This window comes from Rattus rattus, chromosome 2, assembly GCF_011064425.1.
Source record: "Rattus rattus isolate New Zealand chromosome 2, Rrattus_CSIRO_v1, whole genome shotgun sequence".
NCBI classification, from domain to species: domain Eukaryota; kingdom Metazoa; phylum Chordata; class Mammalia; order Rodentia; family Muridae; genus Rattus; species Rattus rattus.
Window position 1 is genome coordinate 29,063,618 of NC_046155.1, and position 20,660 is coordinate 29,084,277.

A 20,660-nucleotide genomic window follows, 5' to 3' on the forward strand; every position below is an offset into this window, starting at 1 on the left:
GTGTAAAACTGAGTTTGAGTATTCCATGGTAAGACCAATGAATGCCATGAGTTTGTATTTATCATTGATGTTGATATAAAATAAGTAAAAAATAGTGTACACTAACCAATTCATCTAGTAGATCAAAAAAATGTATTACTGGTAGAAGCGTGGTAAGGAAAGAGGACCACTTTCAGCTCTAGAATGGACTTGTTCGTGTGAGGGATTATTGATCCTTCTAAGAAGAAATTGGATCAATATACCAATACATTCAAGTTGCTATATGGTGGCAGAATAACTAATTTTGTAGAATATGGTGCCATATTGAAGTTTTAGCTATTTTTTTCCCTTCTAGACTAGGCTACCGAACATCTCTGATGAGAAGAGCCTATGCTCTTGAGGCTGTGCTCGCCACAACCCCTTCGTTTATCCAACTGTTTTGTGTTTAATAAGACGGCCAGGAGACCCACGGATGATCACTAAGCGCTTGTTTACCACTGCACATTGTGAGCTTCCAGCATCCCACCTTGTAATACTAACCAGACCCTTGCTGTCTTCAAATCCAACCAGACTTTAGCCACTCCCAGATCACATTGTGCCTGTTTCTTAGTGGAAATGCACATGGGCTTTTCACTGTGGAGGAGATAACCTACTTGCTGAAGCACATTGGATCCACAGAAATGTTCCAAAGGTAGTAGGCTGCCGAACTTTTCATGTGTTTTACTTTCCACTCTCTGGCATGTGTGTATCATGTGAATAGACATCTGGGGCACCTGCTATTTCTGCTTGCCAAGTTCCATCCACAGAGTGGACTAGTTTCCAGTTACATGGGATGGTGAGGCATCAAAACGTATGTTTACAAAGTAGTAGCACATTGATAGAGGTCTGAGGCAAGAGTCTAGGGTTTGATGTTATCTGCCTTTGGATAAAGCAAATATTTCTGCTAGTGTGTGCATATTAGGAAAGGAGAGGAGTGTTTGCCAGACTGAGATATGTTGATGAACTCTTTAAAAGAACATCTGTAACGGCAGCTATAATTAAAGCTTCCAAGCGAAGCTTTCCAAACTTGGATCCCATTCTAATCTCTTGAAGGAGAGGACCTGGTGCATGGGAACTGTGTGTGTCAGCTGCAGGGACTTCACACCAATGTCCCAGTTGTGCCTGTGTTCTTCATAGTTCTTCCCAACTCTCCGTTATGCTATTGATGACCCTTTTTCCTGTTCTTTACCCTTATACATAGATGAGATTTACAGTTAATGGTCAAGGTATCACTATTGCAGTGTTGTGGATGATTGAGATCTGATTTCCCTCCGCATTTGTGTTATTAGTTGACTCATGCTTTAGAAATACAAAATACTGGTGCAGACACAGAGCTCTTTTATTTACTCTTAAACAGTTCCCACAGTTGTTTGTATTTTTAACATCACTGGTGCCGTGGTCCTCAGAGCTGCCTTTTGAATCGTGCAGTGGTTTTTCGGAGCACATCATTTTCCCTTTCAGCCATAGTTAGCTTTGATTCCGCATTTTCTGAGTCTGTAGGATGGTCACTGACACTTTATCAACCACTGCAAACATTTGCACAGAAGCTGTTTTCTTCCTCACTTATAATACCTTCTTTGCATTCTAAAACCAAGTAGTTTTTAACCATTTTTTTATAAAAAAAAGTTATGGAGTACTTGAATAAAATGTAAAGTGAAATGAATTGGAAATTAAATGTGTTATAGGAATTAAATTGCCTCTGATAAAATTACAAATTTTTTTAATTTGAGAACTTTCCAAATTCTTTACAACAAATATACTTCATTTCTATTACCTGAAAAAATATTTAAGGTCTTATTCTAACAATTTCGTGATACCTTAATATTAAGAAATATGTTTATATTTTTCTTCAGAGAAATGGAAATGTCAGAGAAGTTTGTAGAGAATACTTGATAGGGTAACCTGAAACTTGAGAAGCATGGTAAGGTGACAGAGAAGGATGGATTTGGTTTTAACTAACCTGACTTTGTATGTAGGTATGGAGGGGAAAAAAAACAAACAAACAAACAAAAAAAAACGGTTACCTGGTGATAGATGATAGAAACATGAGAAATATAGGGTTCAGCAAGTAAGAAATAGTCACAGTCTCCCCAGGGACCTTACAGCCTAGCTAGGGCAGTTTTAGCAGGTGGAGTTACAGTAGGTGGTATAAAGTATCAAACGTATTCTATAAACTTAATGCAAACCATGTGTGCTGGGAGCAGCTTTAAAAATCAAGTAGACTATTGAGAAATGATGACATTTAGATGTTTACCAGAGAGACACATGGTTTGAAATATATAATTAAATTATTTTAATTTGTTAAAGTAAGCTATTCTAAGCATTCAGAGGAATTGGTTGGTAGTCTGAGTGACTGGCTTATTGACCAAAAGATTGTCTTAATAAGTATTTGTTGTATGAGTGAGTTATTCACTATTGTTTTAATACCTGCTTCCAAGTATTGACTATGAGAGGCTGCACTGTTCTATGTGCTTTTTATGAATGATGTCTTTAATTCATAAACATTCTTCACATTGGGGACTGGTTCAGCCCTACGCTATGGAGGACGGTACAGACATGTATGAAGGACTTGCCCAAGTGGAAGCTGAGGTTCAGAGCGAAGCTGTTTAGCTCTAGAGTCTGTTTCCCTTTCTGTCGGCCTCAATTGTGGTACTCTGTTTACAGATTTCAAAATGATGGTAATTTCAGATATGTTCTACTCCTGTACCTGGATTCTCTTTAAACATTTCCCTATAAAATCCCACACAGTTTCTCTTAAGACCTGTATGGACTACTTCTCAATTTCATACTAATTCAAGATCTAATTTACTTAGCTAGATGCAGTCCTTGTCCAGTCTCAAGTGTTAGTCTTAGGTATTAAAAAGATAAAACCTCAGTGTGTAATGTCACCTCTGTGGCTGTTAACAAGTGTCATTCATCTTTTTCATATTATCTTTAATTCAGAATCCAAACGGACAGGGTGCTGCCACGATGAGGTAATGGATGAGTGTAGATAGAAATAGAAGGGATTACCTCCTCAGACACAAGCAAGCCAGCAAAGGGACTCGGAGATTGCTCATCTGGTCAGTGCTCCACAGGGGTGCATGGAGCCCTGGGCTTCATCTCTCAAACTGTGTAAATCAGGCCCAGTGGCCCAAGGTCCCATAATCCCAGCAATGGAGAGATAGGAACAAAGCCAGCCTGGGTGCCATGTGACCTTCTCGAAAGAGAGTATGGGGAAAGGGGGTGGGTCAAGGCTGTACATAGGAGTCATTTATGTCTTGCCAGCTCTGACTGTCAGCATTCATAAATTCCTGGAGAAGTAGTTTAAAATAAATTTGCATAATAATTCTGTGTCTCAAAATCTTAAATGACCCAGTTGTCAGAAAAATATGTTGCAGACTTAAAGTCCTGGCACTTGGAGCCGAAGCTGGAGATGTTTAAAGATTGAAGGATTATTGAGTTGTATAGGGAAACTCTGTCCTCCTTGGGATTTTTTTCTTAATTTAAAAAATACAATGCTGAAACTGCCTACAACCCTTTTCTAAAGACAGTGTGTTTTCAGTTGGTTCCCATATGTTGCTGTGTATTCTCAAGTAAGGTATTTATTTGTCTTTGGTTTTGATCACATGTGCGCATGTGAAATTTAGTATGTAGGAATTCATTTTGTGCTGAAAGCGAAGTTTTATTGTCAGACCCTCAGGACAGTCCTGTGAAACTTCCATGATGTCTTAATAACATTTGTACTGTTTGCTGCTATGTGTAGATCTGAAGCCTGTAGCTTCTGGCCTTGTGATACTCAGTGCATACAAGGGTAATCCTGAACAGCATTGCCAGTGCCGTGTTACTTGGTCGTAGTGACTTTGTAAATTAGCTAAAGATGCAGATGTACTACTTGGTACTATTTGGATTCATTTAATATCTTGAAATAAAATGGCAGCCTTTCAAATATGTTCAACTAATTTTTAAAAGAATAATTGTTTACTGTCTGAACAGACAGCATTAGTAAAGGCTAGTATGACTAAAATGACAAGTATATCAGGAATTATAATACTGACTTACTGTTTCCAGTTGATAAAGTTTCCTGAAATGGTAAATTTTACTATATCTTGGACACTTTAAAAAATTAATTAGAGATATATAGTATTCTGAATTTTTAATAAGCCCTTATATTTGACAAGTATAATTTCTTGAAATCATGCTTTTTAAGGTTTTTGTACTGGAGATTGAGCCTCAGGCCTGATGCATAATAAGCAAATACTTTACCCCTGAACTATGTCCTAGTCTTTTTGTTTTGTTTTTGAAACGGTCCTGGATGGGGCTGTGTGGCCCAGACACCCTTGCCTTTGCAGTCTTTGCCACAGCCAGGCAATAGCAGACATTCTTAGTCATCGCTTTAATCAAACCATCCTGTTCCCTCACTAAATGGTACTGACTTATACAAGCTTCAACCTTAAGGGAAGATCAGGATCTCAGTGTGTGTGAGACTTTGGGTATTCCCATAAGAGAGGAGACTTGAACTGGCTACTCTTCATAAGCCAGACTCATTATCTGAAATAAATCTTGCTGGCCATTGCTTTCAGAAGTTCAGCTCTCGGCTTGCCCTGTCATGTTATCACACTGCTCTGGAACTATGAGTTGTCTCTGAAGAGTAACATTTAAAATCCGTTTCTTGCCTCACTGGAAAAAGGGAATATTTGACATTTGTGATTCAATTCTTTTTTTACAGGTATGTTGAGTCGATGGGATGATAGTCAGAGATTTTTGTCTGACCACCCATACCTTGTATGTGAAGAAACTGCTAAATACCTTATTTTATGGTGTTTTCACCTAGAAGCTGAGCAGGTATTGTATAAACCTTAAATGTCTGGAAGCCTTAATAGAATTCTAGTTTTTATTGTATTTTCTTACATTGTTTACTTTAAATGAAAGGAGGAAGGTTATTAGAAAGAATTGTAAAGTTGTATTGTTTGTTTCCAACCTTCGAGCTCCCCTCAGGGGTTGTGCTGTTTCCCAGCATGCTTGCTCACTTTGCTGCCTCTGATCATCCTGCTCTCATGACTGTGATCACTCCTTGCTTCATTTACTAGTTAGAAAGTCATGTTTTAAATTTTTCATAAAGCAACCGCAATATGAACTCGGCCTAAAGTATGTATTCTGGTCCATGTAGCAATAAGACGTTTACTTCATGTTCATATAATATTTTACTTAACAGTAAAGAGAATAAAATTAAAAGTACTCTAAAAACTCAAAATTTGCATCAGTACCAAATCTGTGTCTTTACAGGAGTGTTTCCTTTAACTTAGGCGCATATCTTTTTCAGAAAGGCGCTCTAATGGAACAGATAGCACATCAAGCTGTTGTGATGCAGTTTATTATGGAAATGGCCAAAAACTGTAATGTGGATCCAAGAGGCTGTTTTCGTTTGTTTTTCCAGAAAGCCAAAGTAAGTAGTAACTTGGTATTGTTAAGCGAGAAGGTTGGGCTGTGCTGAGCTTTGTTCTGGGTGCATCAGGAGGCTGCTTAGCCAGTAGATTGCTAAATGCTGTAGCTTTCTTGTGAAAGGAAATGTCTAGTGTTCGTACTTACTTAGTATATATAAGCTAGTAAAGACATTACATAGTAAAAGTTAGTATTTATAATACAACATAATTGTATTAGGGTTTTCTTTGCTGTGAAGAGAGGCCATGACCACAGCAACTCCTATAAAGAAAGACATTTAATTGGGTCTGGCTTACAGCTCCCAAGTTTTGTACAGTATCATCATGCTGGGAAACATGGCAGCATGCAGGCAGACATGGTGCTGGAGGAGCCAAGAGTTCTACATCTTGATCTGTAGTCAACAGAAGAAGACTCTGTACCACGAGCATAGGACACCTCAAAGCCTGCCCGTTCAGTGACGCACTTCCTCCAACAAGGTACAGCTCCTAAGAGTGTCACTCCCTATGGGCCAAGCATTCAAACACTTGAGTGTCTGGGGCCTTCCCTATTCAAATCACTACAATAGTATTGAAATTTTCATGCTGATTGGCACTTAAAGAGTAAGAGGCCATCAACGTGATCCATTATATAAACAAACTGAAAGAACAAAACCACATGATCATTTCATTAGATGCTGAGAAAGCATTTGACAAAATTCAACACCTCTTCCTGTTAAAAGTCCTGGAAAGAATAGGAATTCAAGGCCCATACCTAAACATAGTAAAAGCCATATACAGCAAACCAGTTGCTAACATTAAACTAAATGGAAAGAAACTTGAAGCAATCCTATTAAAATCAGGGACTAGACAAGGCTTCCCACTCTCTCCCTACTTATTCAATATAGTTCTTGAAGTTCTAGCCAGAGCAATCAAACAAAAAAAGGAGGTCAAGGGGATACAGATCGAAAAGAAGAAGTCAAAATATCACTATTTGCAGATGATATGATAGTATATTTAAGTGATCCCAAAAGTTCCACCAGAGAACTACTAAAGCTGATAAACAACTTCAGCAAAGTGGCTGGGTATAAAATTAACTCAAATAAATCAGTAGCCTTCCTCACACAAAAGAGAAACAAGCCGAGAAAGAAATTAGGAAACGACACCTTCATAATAGACCCAAATAATATAAAGTACCTCGGTGTGACTTAACCAAGCAAGTAAAAGATCTGTACAATAAGAACTTCAAGACTCTGAAGAAAGAAATTGAAGAAGACCTCAGAAGATGGAAAGATCTCCCATGCTCATGGATTGGCAGGATTAATATAGTAAAATGGCCATTTTACCAAAAAGCGATCTACAGATTCAATGCAATCCCCATCAAAAATACCAATCCAATTCTTCAAAGAGTTAGACAGAACAATTTGCAAATTCATCTGAATAACAAAAAACCCAGGATAGCTAAAACTATCCTCAACAATAAAAAGGACTTCAGGGGGAATCACTATCCCTGAACTCAAGCAGTATTACAGAGCAATAGTGATAAAAACTGCATGGTATTGGTACAGAGACAGACAGATAGACCAATGGAACAGAATTGAAGACCCAGAAATGAACCCACACACCTATGGTCACTTGATTTTTTGACAAAGGAGCCAAAAACCATCCAATGGAAAAAGATAGCATTTTCAGCAAATGGTGCTGGTTCAACTGAGGTCAACATGAAGAATGCAGATCGATTCATGCTTATCACCCTGTACAAAGCTTAAGTCCAAGTGGATCAAGGACCTCCACATCAAACCAGATACACTCAAACTAATAGAAGAAAAACTAGGGCAGCATCTCGAACACATGGGCACTGGAAAAAATTTCCTGAACAAAACACCAATGGCTTGTGCTCTAAGATCAAGAATGGACAAATGGGATCTCATAAAACTGCAAAGCTTCTGTAAGGCAAAGGACACTGTGGTTAGGACAAAATGGCAACCAACAGATTGGGAAAAGATCTTTACCAATCCTATAACAGATAGAGGCCTTATATCCAAAATATACAAAGAACTCAAGAAGTTAGACCGAGGGAGACAAATAACCCTATTAAAAAATGGGGTTCAGAGCTAAACAAAGAATTCACAGCTGAGGAATGCCGAATGGCTGAGAAACACCCTAAAAGAAATGTTCAACATCTTTAGTCATAAGGAAATGAAATCAAAACAACCCTGAGATTTCACCTCACACCAGTGAGAATGGCTAAGATCAAAAACTCAGGTGACAGCAGATGCTGACGAGGATGTGGAGAAAGAGGAACACTCCTCCATTGTTGGTGGGATTGCAGACTGGTACAACCATTCTGGAAATCAGTCTGGAGGTTCCTCAGAAAATTGGACATTGAACTGCCTGAGGATCCAGCTATACCTCTCTTGGGCATATACCCAAAAGATGCCCCAACATATAAAAAAGACACGTGCTCCACTATGTTCATAGCAGCCTTATTTATAATCGCCAGAAGCTGGAAAGAACCCAGATGCCCTTCAACAGAGGAATGAATACAGAAAATGTGGTACATCTACACAATGGAATATTACTCAGCTATCAAAAACAATGACTTTATGAAATTCGTAGGCAAATGGTTGGAACTGGAAAATATCATCCTGAGTGAGGTACCCCAATCACAGAAAAACACACATGGTATGCACTCATTGACAAGTGGCTATTAGCCCAAATGCTTGAATTACCCTAGATGCATGCCTAGAACACATGAAACTCAAGACAGATGATCAAAATGTGAATGCTTCACTCCTTCTTTAAAAGGGGAACAAGAATACCCTTGGCAGGGAATAGAGAGGCAAAGATTAAAACAGAGACAGAAGGAACACCCAGTCAGAGCCTGCCCCACATGTGGCCCATTCATATACAGCCACCCAATTAGACAAGATGGATGAAGCAAAGAAGTGCAGGCAGACAGGAGGCGGATGTAGATCTCTCCTGAGAGACACAGCCAGAATACAGCAAATACAGAGGCAAATGCCAGCAGCAAACCACTGAACTGAGAGCAGGACCCCCGTTGAAGGAATCAGAGAAAGAACTGGAAGAGCTTGAAGGGGCTCTAGACCCCATATGTACAACAATGCCAAGCAACCAGAGCTTCCAGGGACTAAGCCATTACCTAAAGACTATACATGGACTGACCCTGGACTCTGACCTCATAGGTAGCAATGAATATCCTAGTAAGAGCACCAGTGGAAGGGGAAGCCCTTGGTCCCTGCTAAGACTGAACCCCAGTGAACGTGATTGTTGGGGGAGGGGCGGCAATGGGGGAGGATGGGGGGGAACACCCATAAAGAAGGGGACGGGGAGGGGTTAGGGGGATGTTGGCCCATAAACCGGGAAATGGAATAACACTCGAAATGTAAATAAGAAATACCCAAGTTAATAAAAGAGTAAGAGGCCGCACTAGATTAAATTGAAACCCATTGAAATTAATGTGACTATTCTGAGTACCTCATCATTTACTCATTTAATGTATAAGGAGTATTTACTAACATAGAGCATTTCCATTTTAATTATTAAGATGCAGTGTTGAGCAAAACAGACAAGGCATTTTCCACATGTACAATCACTGTCTAAGAAACCAAATTGTATAGCTGGGTGATGGTGGTGGCAGCAATGGCAGTGGCACACACCTTTAGTCCCAGCACTTGGGAGGCAGAGAGAGGTGGATTTCTGAGTTCGAGGCCAGAGAGAGTTCCAGGACAGCTAGGGCTACACAGAGAAACCCTGTCTCACAAAACAAAATATAACAAAACATAACAAAACAAAACACATAAGGAAATGAAAGAAAAGAAACAAATTTTTTAATTAAAAAAAAATTGTAGAAATGAGGTGAGTGGATTATGAGCTGCATTCTGAGATCAGCTCTGTACGGGCTACAGTAGAGGAGGAGGACAGGGAGGAAGAGGGAAGAGGGAAGCCAGCAAACAACCAGATACTTCACATTCAAGGGATGACTTCCAGAAGGCATTGTATCCACGGAATATTATGTGGCTTGTGTGTGTGTGTGTGTGTGTGTGTGTGTGTGTGTGTGTGTGTGTGTGTGTGTGTGTATCATTCTTAATAGTTTAAGAAAATGTTTGTGTTACGAGTTTTAAAAAAGATGCATGTTGATATAAACATAAGAAACTAGATATGTACAGAAAGATTACTGGTTTTGTGTTTTCTGAATCACTAATAATGAAAAGTTTCCTAAAAAGCAAAGCAGCAAAGCAGTGAGAATTGAGCTCCGCCAGTGGAAGTGCACGTTAGAGCAGTCCTTTGGAAGTACTTGTAGTGGAGCTGAGCCCGTGCACATCTGGAGAGCAACACCTGTTTGAGGGATGTAACAGAGAGCTTGTTCTCAGCTTGTGCTCAGGAGCCCTGATAGTCAGGAGTCCTCAGTAACAGTGCCCTCCAAAATACTGCAGGGAGATTAGTGGCTACATTGACTCCTTCACTCTTGAGGTGAGTGTAATTGATGCTGATTCAGACGAGTCACCTGTTACCTTCTCTTGTGGATATCACTGTTCCTGCCTTTGCAAGGAGAGGGAGGGGGTACTTTAAAGAGAAGTTTTTGTCTTTTAACTAGTATGCATTGCATGTATACAGATTTATTTATATATGCACTGTGGAAGCCAGAAGTTGACAGTGAGTATCTTCCTTTATCATGCTCTATCCCATTTTCCAAGACGGCCTCTCAGTGATCTTGAAGAAGAGCTCACCATTTTGGCTAGGCTGGCAGGCCAGCAAGCCCCTAGGATCTGCTTGTCTCTGGCTTAGCTCCCCACCTCAGTGCTGGGGTTACAGATGTGTGCCATTGTGCTGGGATTCTACATGGAACTGAGGATCCAAACTCAGGTCTTCATGCTCCCGAGTATGTGTCACTGTTGCCCAGACATATCACATTCTTGGACTCTACGGGTCACTTTCTGAGTGAGTCTCCAGTAGTCATGTTTAGCTCTGGCAAAACATAATAGTGTAAAATAAAAGTACACTGCTAGTGGCAACATGTAATAGACTTGTTCCTGGGTCTTTTTAAGTTTCTTTTTCAAAACTTTGAACATAGTAAATATTGACCAATGTTACCCACATAAAGAGAAATAATTGTACACATGAATTTTCAATGTAGATGAGCTGTGAGGCTTGAGAATTATGTCTCAGCACAACTCATATCTCTGTACTCACTGCTGTGCTGTTTATAGATTTGTTTATAACAGCAGCCTAACCCTAAGAATAAATCGTGTATTCATTAATCAATTCATCACTATCATAAATGTAAAACAATGAATGAATGAAACAAGCTAGGTGTATAGTCAGTATCAATTGCAAAGATATATTTTATGAGGCTGGTAGTTTTAAATATTTTTTATAAAGCATTTATAAAGGCAGAACTAGGCAATATGTTTTTGAGAGCTGCATGTATGAGGGAAAGTAAGACAAAGGAATGGCTGAGACACAGGGGAGAAGAACTCTTGGGACTGCTTTCTGCAGTAGTGCTGACAGTCTGCCTCCTGACTTCTGTAGGGACACGGTGGGGTTTTTTGCTCAGTGAACTGCATATACATATATTTTATACATTTTAACGTATGTAACTATAAGTTAAAAGGAAATAAACCAGAAATTTAACTTTGATTATTTTTGAGTATAGAATTGTTTTCATTTTTTCATAATACTCTGTGATGAACATTTCCCATTAGAAACAGACAACAAAAAACTAATTTTTAAGTGTAAAAAAGACAGTTACCTTAAATGCTCTAATCTCTTTGAAGTTGTAATCTAATCCTTCAGTTTCCTACAATCTCATTCTACAGCTTCCAGTAGACTTTTAATGAACAAATGACTGGGTCAGAATTTTAGTTAGGCTTGTGCTAACTAAATTTTTACTTGATTCATAGACGCAATAGAAAGTAGACCTTTTGGTGATGCCTTAATGGATGTGTTTTAACTAATACTTAATTTGGTAATGGGACATTGCCACACTACATTTTAATATTTATCTTTGATAAAACAACTGAAAACTATTAAAGTCTTTAACCTTAACAGTTTTAATATTAAAAATTAGGCAGTAATGTTTTGCAGGGTGTTTCTGTCATGTTTAAAGTGTTTTTGTAAGGGTTAGCTTATTAAATCCTTCTGCGCTGTAGGCTACTTCATTAACAGTACCTGTAGGCCTTAGGGATGCCGTGGAGGGAGCAGTCGCACTGCCATCAACAGCAGGTACTTGTGGATGCAAACACTGCACTTAGCATAGATCACACAAGTACTGCTAGTCCTAGAATATGATGCCACACCTAACTGAGCAAATTATTCAAGTAGATGGGATATCCCAGAACATAATTTCCATTATTTATGTAACCCAGAACTAATCTATAATCTCAACCACGTTGTGCAACCTGAACTCCCTTTACAAGGTCTTTGTACCACCTGAACTGAAAGCCAGCATACTGTTAGCACAGGGCATACACCCTGCCAGCTACACATAGAAGAGATGTCTATAAAGAGGCCTTTGTCAGTAGAGAGGGGCTTTTCATGGAGAACTTAAGACTCCTACATGACTGGAAGCCAGAGAGTCCTTCCCTCAGCCTAAGTTATGCTTGTTTCCAGATGCCACATGCTGGCTGATAGGGCACTGAGGATACAATAATTAACTTGAATTATAAGGACATATATATAATATATATATAATATATATATATTATTAGGCATATATATATATATACACACACGCACACACACACACACGCACACACACACACACACACATACATACATACATACATACATACATACACATTTACAGAGAGAATCTAAGGAGGCCTGAGATGCACTAGATGCTGCTGCTCTCCTTCCCTAGTTAATTGAGAGGGGGTGAGCATGAGAGGCTGGTGTGGTTGATTTGCAATGCTAGGGGCTGAGTGAGGGCCTTGTGCTGCCAAGCAAGCACCCAACCACTGTGGTGTGTTTTATTTTGAGGCAGGGTCTCATGAGTTGCCCTGTTGTTCTTTGTAAATTCACTGTGTAGCCTACCAGGCCTTGAACTTGGCTTTCACCCTGCCTTCACCTCCTGAGTAAGTGGTCTTATTACCTGCACCACCTGGGCACTCCTGTGGTGTGTATGTGTGTGGAGTATTGGTTCCTGTCAGGTAATTTTGTTGAAGCAGAAAGGAGCATGAAGCAGACCGGCTGTTGTTAGTGTTCCTGTAAAAGAAACATTGTGTGTACTTTGCAAGGAGACCAACCGTTCTTCACTGCCTCTGCTCCAGCCCTGCTGTGTACTTTTCAGAATTGACTCTGTGTCAGTCGTCCAGAAACATTGTGTTTGTTTGTTTTCATGTTCTAGGCAGAGGAAGAAGGTTATTTTGAAGCATTCAAAAATGAACTTGAAGCTTTCAAGTCAAGAGTAAGACTTTACGCTCAGTCACAAAGCTTTCAACCTGTGACAGTTGAGAATCATGTTCCCCATTCTGGTGTTGGGTGCATAGGCTCCGCAGAACCCTTACCACAGGTGAGTTGCAGTGGGGAGCACTCATTCACAGATTAGCACATAATTTTGTGCTTCAGGACTACTGGGGCATAATATTTTGTGACCACTTAAAATTTTCTCCCCTCAAAAAGTAAGGGTGGACATGGCAGAGGCAGAGGAATGTCCGCGTTTGAGGCCAGCCTCATCTCTATAGTGAGGTCCAGGATAGCTAGGGCTATGTAGAGACCTCACCTTGAAATTAGTTGATTGATTAATTGATTGATTGATAACCCTCAGTCTTATTTCATGCTTTGGCATTTAGTCTCGTCTATCTACTAGACACACCAAATTCTCACATTTTAATGTGGAAAGGATGAGCTATACTTAAAAGTCTTTAGGTCAAGTGTCACTATTGGTCATCTCAATTAAAAACTCAAGGTGGCTCCCCATAACATCTCAGTCTAAGTAAAATGACACTGGCAGTTTGCTTAGCTTGAGGCCGACATGTGAGTGGTAGCTAAAGAGATCTCTTATGTAGTTTTTTTGTAATTACTACCTTGTTACGGAGCCCTTTTTGTGTGTTGTCTATCCAGTTAGTAGTAGTCATAGTATTGGCAAATATGTTAACCTCTTCAGAATCTGCTGCAATATCAAAATAAAAACTGCCATTATCGTGAACAAAAGTCAGTGAGAGCAAGAGGGAGCCGACCACTGATGTCTCTGATAGGATATTTGAGAGCTGTAAGACGTTTCACACAGACCCTGCCCAGCGTGACTTTACAAGTAGCAGTTTCATAGAACCCAGTTATCTTTCATTTCCAGGCTCCAAGATTTTAAGACCAGCTTTAGCCAGTTTATTCTCTTGTCTACATTGGGACATGGAAAGTATCATTCAGAAGACAATATGAGGAGAGTCCTGTATTTATCTTTAAGCCTCATAAAATGGTAAAAAAAAAAAATGAGATTTTCAATTTCTTGACCTTATGTCAGTATAATTTACCATTTTAGTAACATGTATTTAAAACAGTTATTAAATTTACATTAACACTTTAATCTAATATAGTATATAAAGTAGTAAGGAAAGCAGTTGATCACATTTAACTCAGCCAAAAACATTTTTAAGGCTATAAATATCTACATACTGGCTTTAAATAATTACTAGTATTCTCCTTTAATTAGACACATCAGGAATAGCACCCTGAAGGATGCCGGCAGATCTCTTCTTTATTTTTATTTTTTTAAGATTTGTTTTATATGTATGAAAATATTTTGCCTGCATGTAAGTGTGTGTACCACATGTGTACCTGGTGCCCATATAGACCAAAAGAGGGCTTTAGATCCCCTAGACTGTTCCTCGCAAATGGTTGTGAGCTGCCGTATGGGTACTAGGACTTGAACCCTAGACCTCTGCAAGAGCAGGAAGTGCTCTAAACTGTTCAGCCATCTTCCTAGCCCCCAGTCAGTTCTGTAATGTTATTTAAATACAGTATTGAAGCAGTACATGAAAAAGCAGTTTTTCTTAGGGAGTTTTATGATATTGAAAGCAATAAATAAACCTAAAATTAGTCACCTGATGTGTGCAGAGAAGAAAGAGACTTCTAGGATGTCATTGGTTCTTTACATAAAATGAGAACATAATACACATTACAATATAAGCAACCTGTATTATCAAGATGATGCTTCTGCTTTGAGAGAACTGAGTTAACAGCTGACAACAGTGATATTTGTGGTAGAGAAGGCTGGAGTCCTAGAATTTTGTCATTTGCATTCTTTCTTTTTTTTTTTTCCGGAGCTGGGGACCGAACCCAGGGCCTTGCGCTTCCTAGGCAAGCGCTCTACCACTGAGCTAAATCCCCAACCCCTGCATTATTTCTATTATGGGGAATCTTCGTAATTAATCAAGGATAACAGACCAGTTGTTCCCTGCAGGGTGAGAATTTAAGCTTCCTGACCTAGGCAGCCTCAGGGGAGGCTGTTAGGGGTCTTTCTAGTTGCCTAAAACTATGACTAAATGAAGGCAGTGGGGATAGGAGAGGTCACCTGAGGGACCAAGATGACAATTTTGAGGTCTGAAAACAATGTTCTACAATAATGATATAATGTTTTTATATCACTTTATGGGTTATAGAATATGTTGACATGTATCATTTAATCTTTGAAAAATGCTATGATTATATTAACCCATGTTTCAGATAAGTAAGTTGAAAATTACAAGGTTAAATTACTTTGCCTAAAGCCAACACAAGTGAGTGGTGGGGCTGATACTGTAACTTTGACTATTTTTACCCACTCTTTCGTCTTGTGAGTCATAAATGACAAGTAGTCAAGTGCTCTTAGAGAGAACTGTGTACGGGGACCAGGAAAGGGCTGAGAGTGCTGGTGGACACACGGCAGTCAGTGGGGTTTCAGCCTCAGTTAGGGCAGGGATGCTGATTCCCCTTGGTTTTTCAAGTCTCCATGACTGTTGGTCAGTGAGCTCTGGAGAATCTCTTCAGCCAGTACTTGATACTCAGAATTCTGTCATGGTAGAGTAGTTACAAGTTTGGTCTTAAAGGACCCTGGAATCTATAATGGGTGTCAAAAAAAAAAAAAAAGACAGCGGAAGTAGAGTGATGTAATATAACAAGAGTATTATTGTTTTATAAAGCTCAGAATCTGGTAATGCTCTTGCTTTTAGGGTTTTGTATAGTGAAAAGAGTCCTCTGAAACCCAACCATCACTGCCAACCTGAGCTCTGATGGGCTCAGCAGCTGCTTCTTGGGTGAAGGGGCAGCTGCTTCACCCTCCCCCTCTGGCCTGGCGTTCTTTTATTTTCCTCCTGAGTGACGCTAACCCAAAATAGAAACAGAAACAACATAGAAAGGACTCCTGGAGACGAGTCTGACCCAGCGTTTGCCTTTTACTAAAGAAACACAAAGTGTTGTATGGGTTTCCTCCGTAGGTTCTTGTTTGTTTGTTTGTTTGTTTGTTTGAAGCAAGTTTGACTGTTGTAATCAAGGTTGGCCTTGAACTCTTGATTCTCCAAGAATGCTGGATCCTCTTGACTGTTAGAATTATGGGAGAGAGCCATTGTACTTGACTTAGAAAATATTGTATTTTATTAGGATTAAAACAAAAAACAGATGAGATGAGGCATTTAAGACATCGAGCTCCAGTCACCTTTGTAATCCTATGCTTGGGGGAGACGCAGGCAGCTGGAGCTCAAACTAAAGGCCAGCCTAGGCCACACAGTGAGAGCGTGTCCCAGCGGGGGAAGGAAAAAAACCTAGCTCATTCGGATAACTTTACTTGCTATTGTTTATTAAAAACAAATGACATTATGTGGTAAAAGTAAAAAAGAAAGAAAGAAAAAAAATCCAAGTTGCTGGAAAATGTTCAGAATAACAGACTAGAAAAAAAAAATCACTTCAAAACGAGGGCATTGCCATGTAATGTCTTGGGTTTAAAATCTTAAACTCTTTTCCATGGAAAATTTTAAAAGTGCATTTAACTTTGCATTAACAACATTTTATGTTATCTATTAGTTTTAGAAAATAAAATCTGATTTTCCTTCAGTTTATTTTACTCAGGTGGATCTTGCCTTTATACAATACTTTACACTTATAGTACTTAACTCTTGTAGTTAGATAGTAATCTTAACATTGCTGGCTAAAAGCTATTTTAACAAATGTAGTTTTTGATTTTTATGAGTATGAGTGTTTTGCTGCACATATGTCTGTGCATCCTGTGCATACAGGGCCCACAGAGGCCAGAGGAGGCTGTCAGACCCCTTGGAACTCATTTCAGATGCTTGTGAGCTGCTGTGTCTATGCCGAGAACTGAACCCTGGCCCTCCGCAAGAGTAACCAGTGGTCTTAATGCTTTGTCGTCTCTCCAGCCTCCTAAAGGCATATTTATTAAATATAATCTCATGAGGAAATTTAACCTTGTATGGTTAAGGAATTAAATGATAGTTTTGTTGCGTTAAAAAGGAGGTATGTAACACTTCTGCTCACACATTGCACTCCGTCTTTATCCCCTCTCTTGGGATAAAGAATAACATCCTATCTTTAGTTCTTCAGGTTTCAGTCTGTGTGGACTCCAAAAACCCACTTTCTTTCCTAATTTGCCGCGCTGCAGAGGAATAGAAGGTGAAGCCATGTACGCAGTTGCGTGTGTGGTGTGAAGCTGCTTTTCAAGTGTTGTTCCCCGTCTGTCTTTCTTTCTCTCTCCCCCAGAATCCAGATTCTCTTCAGTGTTGTCCCCCTGCCCCTCTGTGCAGTGTAGACTCAGTGGTACATAAAGAAGACGACGACAGGATGATGGACACTGTGTGACTCAGCGAGACCGCTGAGCCCAAGGACTAGTTTGTTACGAGAAAGGAAGAGCCTGCCTATTTTTTGACACTTTTATGGGTGCTGCACTTTATTTCTGTTCGGTTTTGATGGGAGGGAAAGAGAACTGAAATGTTTTGCAACTTTTTTTATGTGCTGCTAGGGTTTTTGTTGTGTTGTTGTTGTTTTGTTTCTGAAGGGAGGAGTGGTAACCATGTGTTGCAGGAAGTCGAACTGGACGGACTCTCCCCCACCCCTCAGTTACTAAATTTGCCTTTAACTGTTCTTAGTTTGGGAATCAAAGTATGAAAATGTGCACAATGCAATGTTTACAAGACTGGTTGGCTGAGGAGACATCTGCTACATGGTCTTTTCTACATGGACATATACATGTCCTCTTTCTCGGAAAGAACTGAAGCTAAGAGTATGCTGTGTCCCACTGCAAAGTTCAGCTGTCAAATCTGCTATTCATCCCATTAAAGCAATAAATCAGAGTGGTGACTACTTACCAAGGAGCAGGCTGGGCGGCACGGAAGCTACTTTAAGATATCTACATGTGTATTTTCGGCACCACCAGTTAACTCCTTGTCTACTATAAATTTGATATTAAAACATTACATCTATCCCTAAAGTAATAATCTTAAAACTATTCGAAGTTGAGTTTGTCCTGATGACTGTTTAAATATTAAGGAGGATAGTGAGTGTAGAAAACAGTACGGTTTTCTGTTTTTCCAAGAAGATAAAATGCAAGGTTACTCTAATTTACTTGACAGAGTCTGGGACCTCTCAGGGAGTAAGTTTTAAAAGAATAGTAAGGGCTGTAAGAACATTCAGGAAGAGTAACGTCCTTGTTAAGTCACAGTTCCTGTGTTTCTTGTGGTGAAGCCTTGAGAAATGAAGAGCTGAGCTGCCAGCCATGCCTAAGGATTTGATAACAGTCCCTCCCGTTCAGTGGCGGTGACGGTCTCGCTCTCTGCTACTTGCTTCTAGCTTGGTTACTAGAGGATGCTTCTGATTTTTACTTCTTCCTGTGTAATTCATTGCAGATCCTCCAGGATGTCTGATGATTCTTTTATTTAGAATTAGATGACAGTGCCAATTATGATATCCTTATTATTTGAGGATTAATCTTCCAGCATACAGGAGCACTAGCTTTGGTTATTTTCGAGTGTAATCTTTGGCTCAGTGCCCACTTCAGTTTGTAGCAAATATCTGGAAAGTGGGTACCTGGGTTTGGGAATGCAGGTCTCAGTTTGGTAAGGAAATCATGCTAAAGCAGCCTTGGGCGCTCAGAGCTGTGACCTCTGCCCCGGATGTCCTTTTCAGCTGATGGGGCACCTAATACTGTGGACATGGACTGGAATTGTTGAATCATGCTCCTGTAATGTCACAATCTTCCTAGTTCCCAGAATAAAAGTCTTTTTGTGCTTTTGATATAAATATATATACTCTATAATAAAATGTCTGACTAATTTATATGGCAGTGCTCACTGGCTTGTAAGTTTCTTTTTAATCAGTGACCTAGTCATGGAAGATATTTGTTTTATTTTTTTTCTCTCTTTTTCTTGTGTGGAGCATGATCTCCGTTTCCCTCTTGATATCAAATGGACAGAATAGAACAAAATAAATTCCTGATTTCACAGAAGTAGCACTTGACTGACCACTTTCCACTCAGACCTCACCTCTGCCCATGACTTGTCTAAGGTCACCCAAATGGCTGAGGCTTTCATTTTGTCTCCCATATCTTAATCCTCTTAATGGCCAAACAAAAAAAAGTGTTAGCAAAGGGAGTATATAATTTTAAACTTTATTTTGGTTTTGTTTCCTAAGACAAGAATTGATTTAAGGAAAACTTTTTTAATACTTGGCTGGAACTTTTTTTACTGAAGGGACCACTAATGGATGTCATAATTTGCACTTAAGGATGGTGACTTAATCATTGGTAGGACTTTAGTGTTGAGGTAGTGTATTAGGCTGTGTGTGGTAGTGCACGGCTTTAATCCCAGCATTTGGGAGGCTGAGGCAGCTGTATCTTTGAGTTCAAGGCCAGCCAGAGCTACATAGAGACAGTCTCAAAACAAGACAGCTGTCTGCTGGAGCCTTCTACTTCCTTGATTTTGAAAATGCCCTCTTAGTATTGAGCTAGCTTTCTCCAGCAAAAATAAATTTCCTCTCTTTTCTTAAATAATAAAGAATAGTAATACTTAGCAAACATATAACTCATACTTCAGATTAGAAAAATTTCCCTAATCTATGAGAAATTCAAACTGATTAATGAAAAATAGTTGACATCAAAGTATTTAATAAACACTGGTGTGGTGTTTTTTTTTTTTTTAATTTTTAAATTTAATGTATATGAGCACACTGTAGCTGTCTTCAAACACACCAGAAGAGGGCATCGGGTACCCATTACAGATGGTTGTGAGCCACTATGTGGTTGCTGGGAATTGAACTCAGGACCTTCCAGACGTCAGTGCTTTTAACCACTGAGTCATCTCTCCAGCCCCCAAAGACTGTTTTTATTTTAATGAAATATTTAGATTTGGTTCAGTTGGTAGAGCTCTCGCCTAAGATTCATTGAGCCCTTGATTGCATCCTCAGCACCACATAAACTGGGCATGGTGACACATATCTGTGGCCTTAGTGTGGGGATGTGAAGACAGGAGGGTTAGAAGTTCAGTTTCCCTCAGCTTCATAGCAAGTTTCACAGCCAGCCTTCTGGCTAGATGAACTCTAACTTAGAGACAGAGAAAGAACTAGCCGTAACTACATGTATCCTATGAACTGTCATTCCATTGAATGGTAGTGGAGAAAAGACTGGTTAGAATTATTACTCTGAATTATTACTCGCTTCTAATTAAACCGTCTATGGTTCTTTCAAAATATTTGCTTAAGGAGTTTATAATAGCCTTAAAATTCTCTTCAGAAACATTAGGCCTTTTTTCAAGTCTAGCATTCATATTATTTTACAAGAGGGCTGTGGAAATGGCTCCATTGGTGAAGCTGTGTGGTGCCAAGCCTGACAACCTCTGGGACCTAAATGATGGAAAGAGGAAACCAGCTTCCTCAAGTTTCATCCAACCTTCATACATGCATAGAGCATACACATACGAATATTTTAAGGTTTTTCTTTTTTACATTTTGAAAAATTTTTAAGTAACTTAACATGCTTCCCCAAAGAGCACACATCTCTGTTAATAAGCAGCTTTCCTTATAGTGGAAATATCAGCAAGGTATTCTCAGCTTAACCCTGGGGTATTTTCAGAGATAAGTAAAATCAATTTTCTATTCTCAGAGGGAGTCACGTTTCAGTTCTTAAATTGGGGCGGAGCAAAGGTGGTACTTGTCTGGAGTGGGGTTGGGTTTTTGATTTCCATTTTTCCAGCATACCACTCACATCTGAGCAAGAAGACCCTTAAATCCTGCAGCACTGTTTCCCCT

General features: G+C 39.5%; 1 protein-coding gene across 1 annotated transcript in view; it reads left to right on the plus strand.

Moving 5' to 3' along the window:
• Cdc37l1 (cell division cycle 37 like 1) overlaps positions 1–18,697 on the plus strand; it is a 28,867-nt gene extending 10,170 nt beyond the window's left edge. Inside the window, exons 4-7 of the mRNA XM_032891775.1 lie at positions 4,727–4,842; positions 5,321–5,443; positions 12,784–12,948; positions 17,124–18,697. Coding sequence (XP_032747666.1) covers positions 4,727–4,842; positions 5,321–5,443; positions 12,784–12,948; positions 17,124–17,222 — 503 coding nt within the window. The 3' untranslated portion in view covers positions 17,223–18,697. The remainder of the gene's footprint in view (positions 1–4,726; positions 4,843–5,320; positions 5,444–12,783; positions 12,949–17,123) is intronic.
• The last annotated feature ends 1,963 nt before the right edge of the window (positions 18,698–20,660 follow it).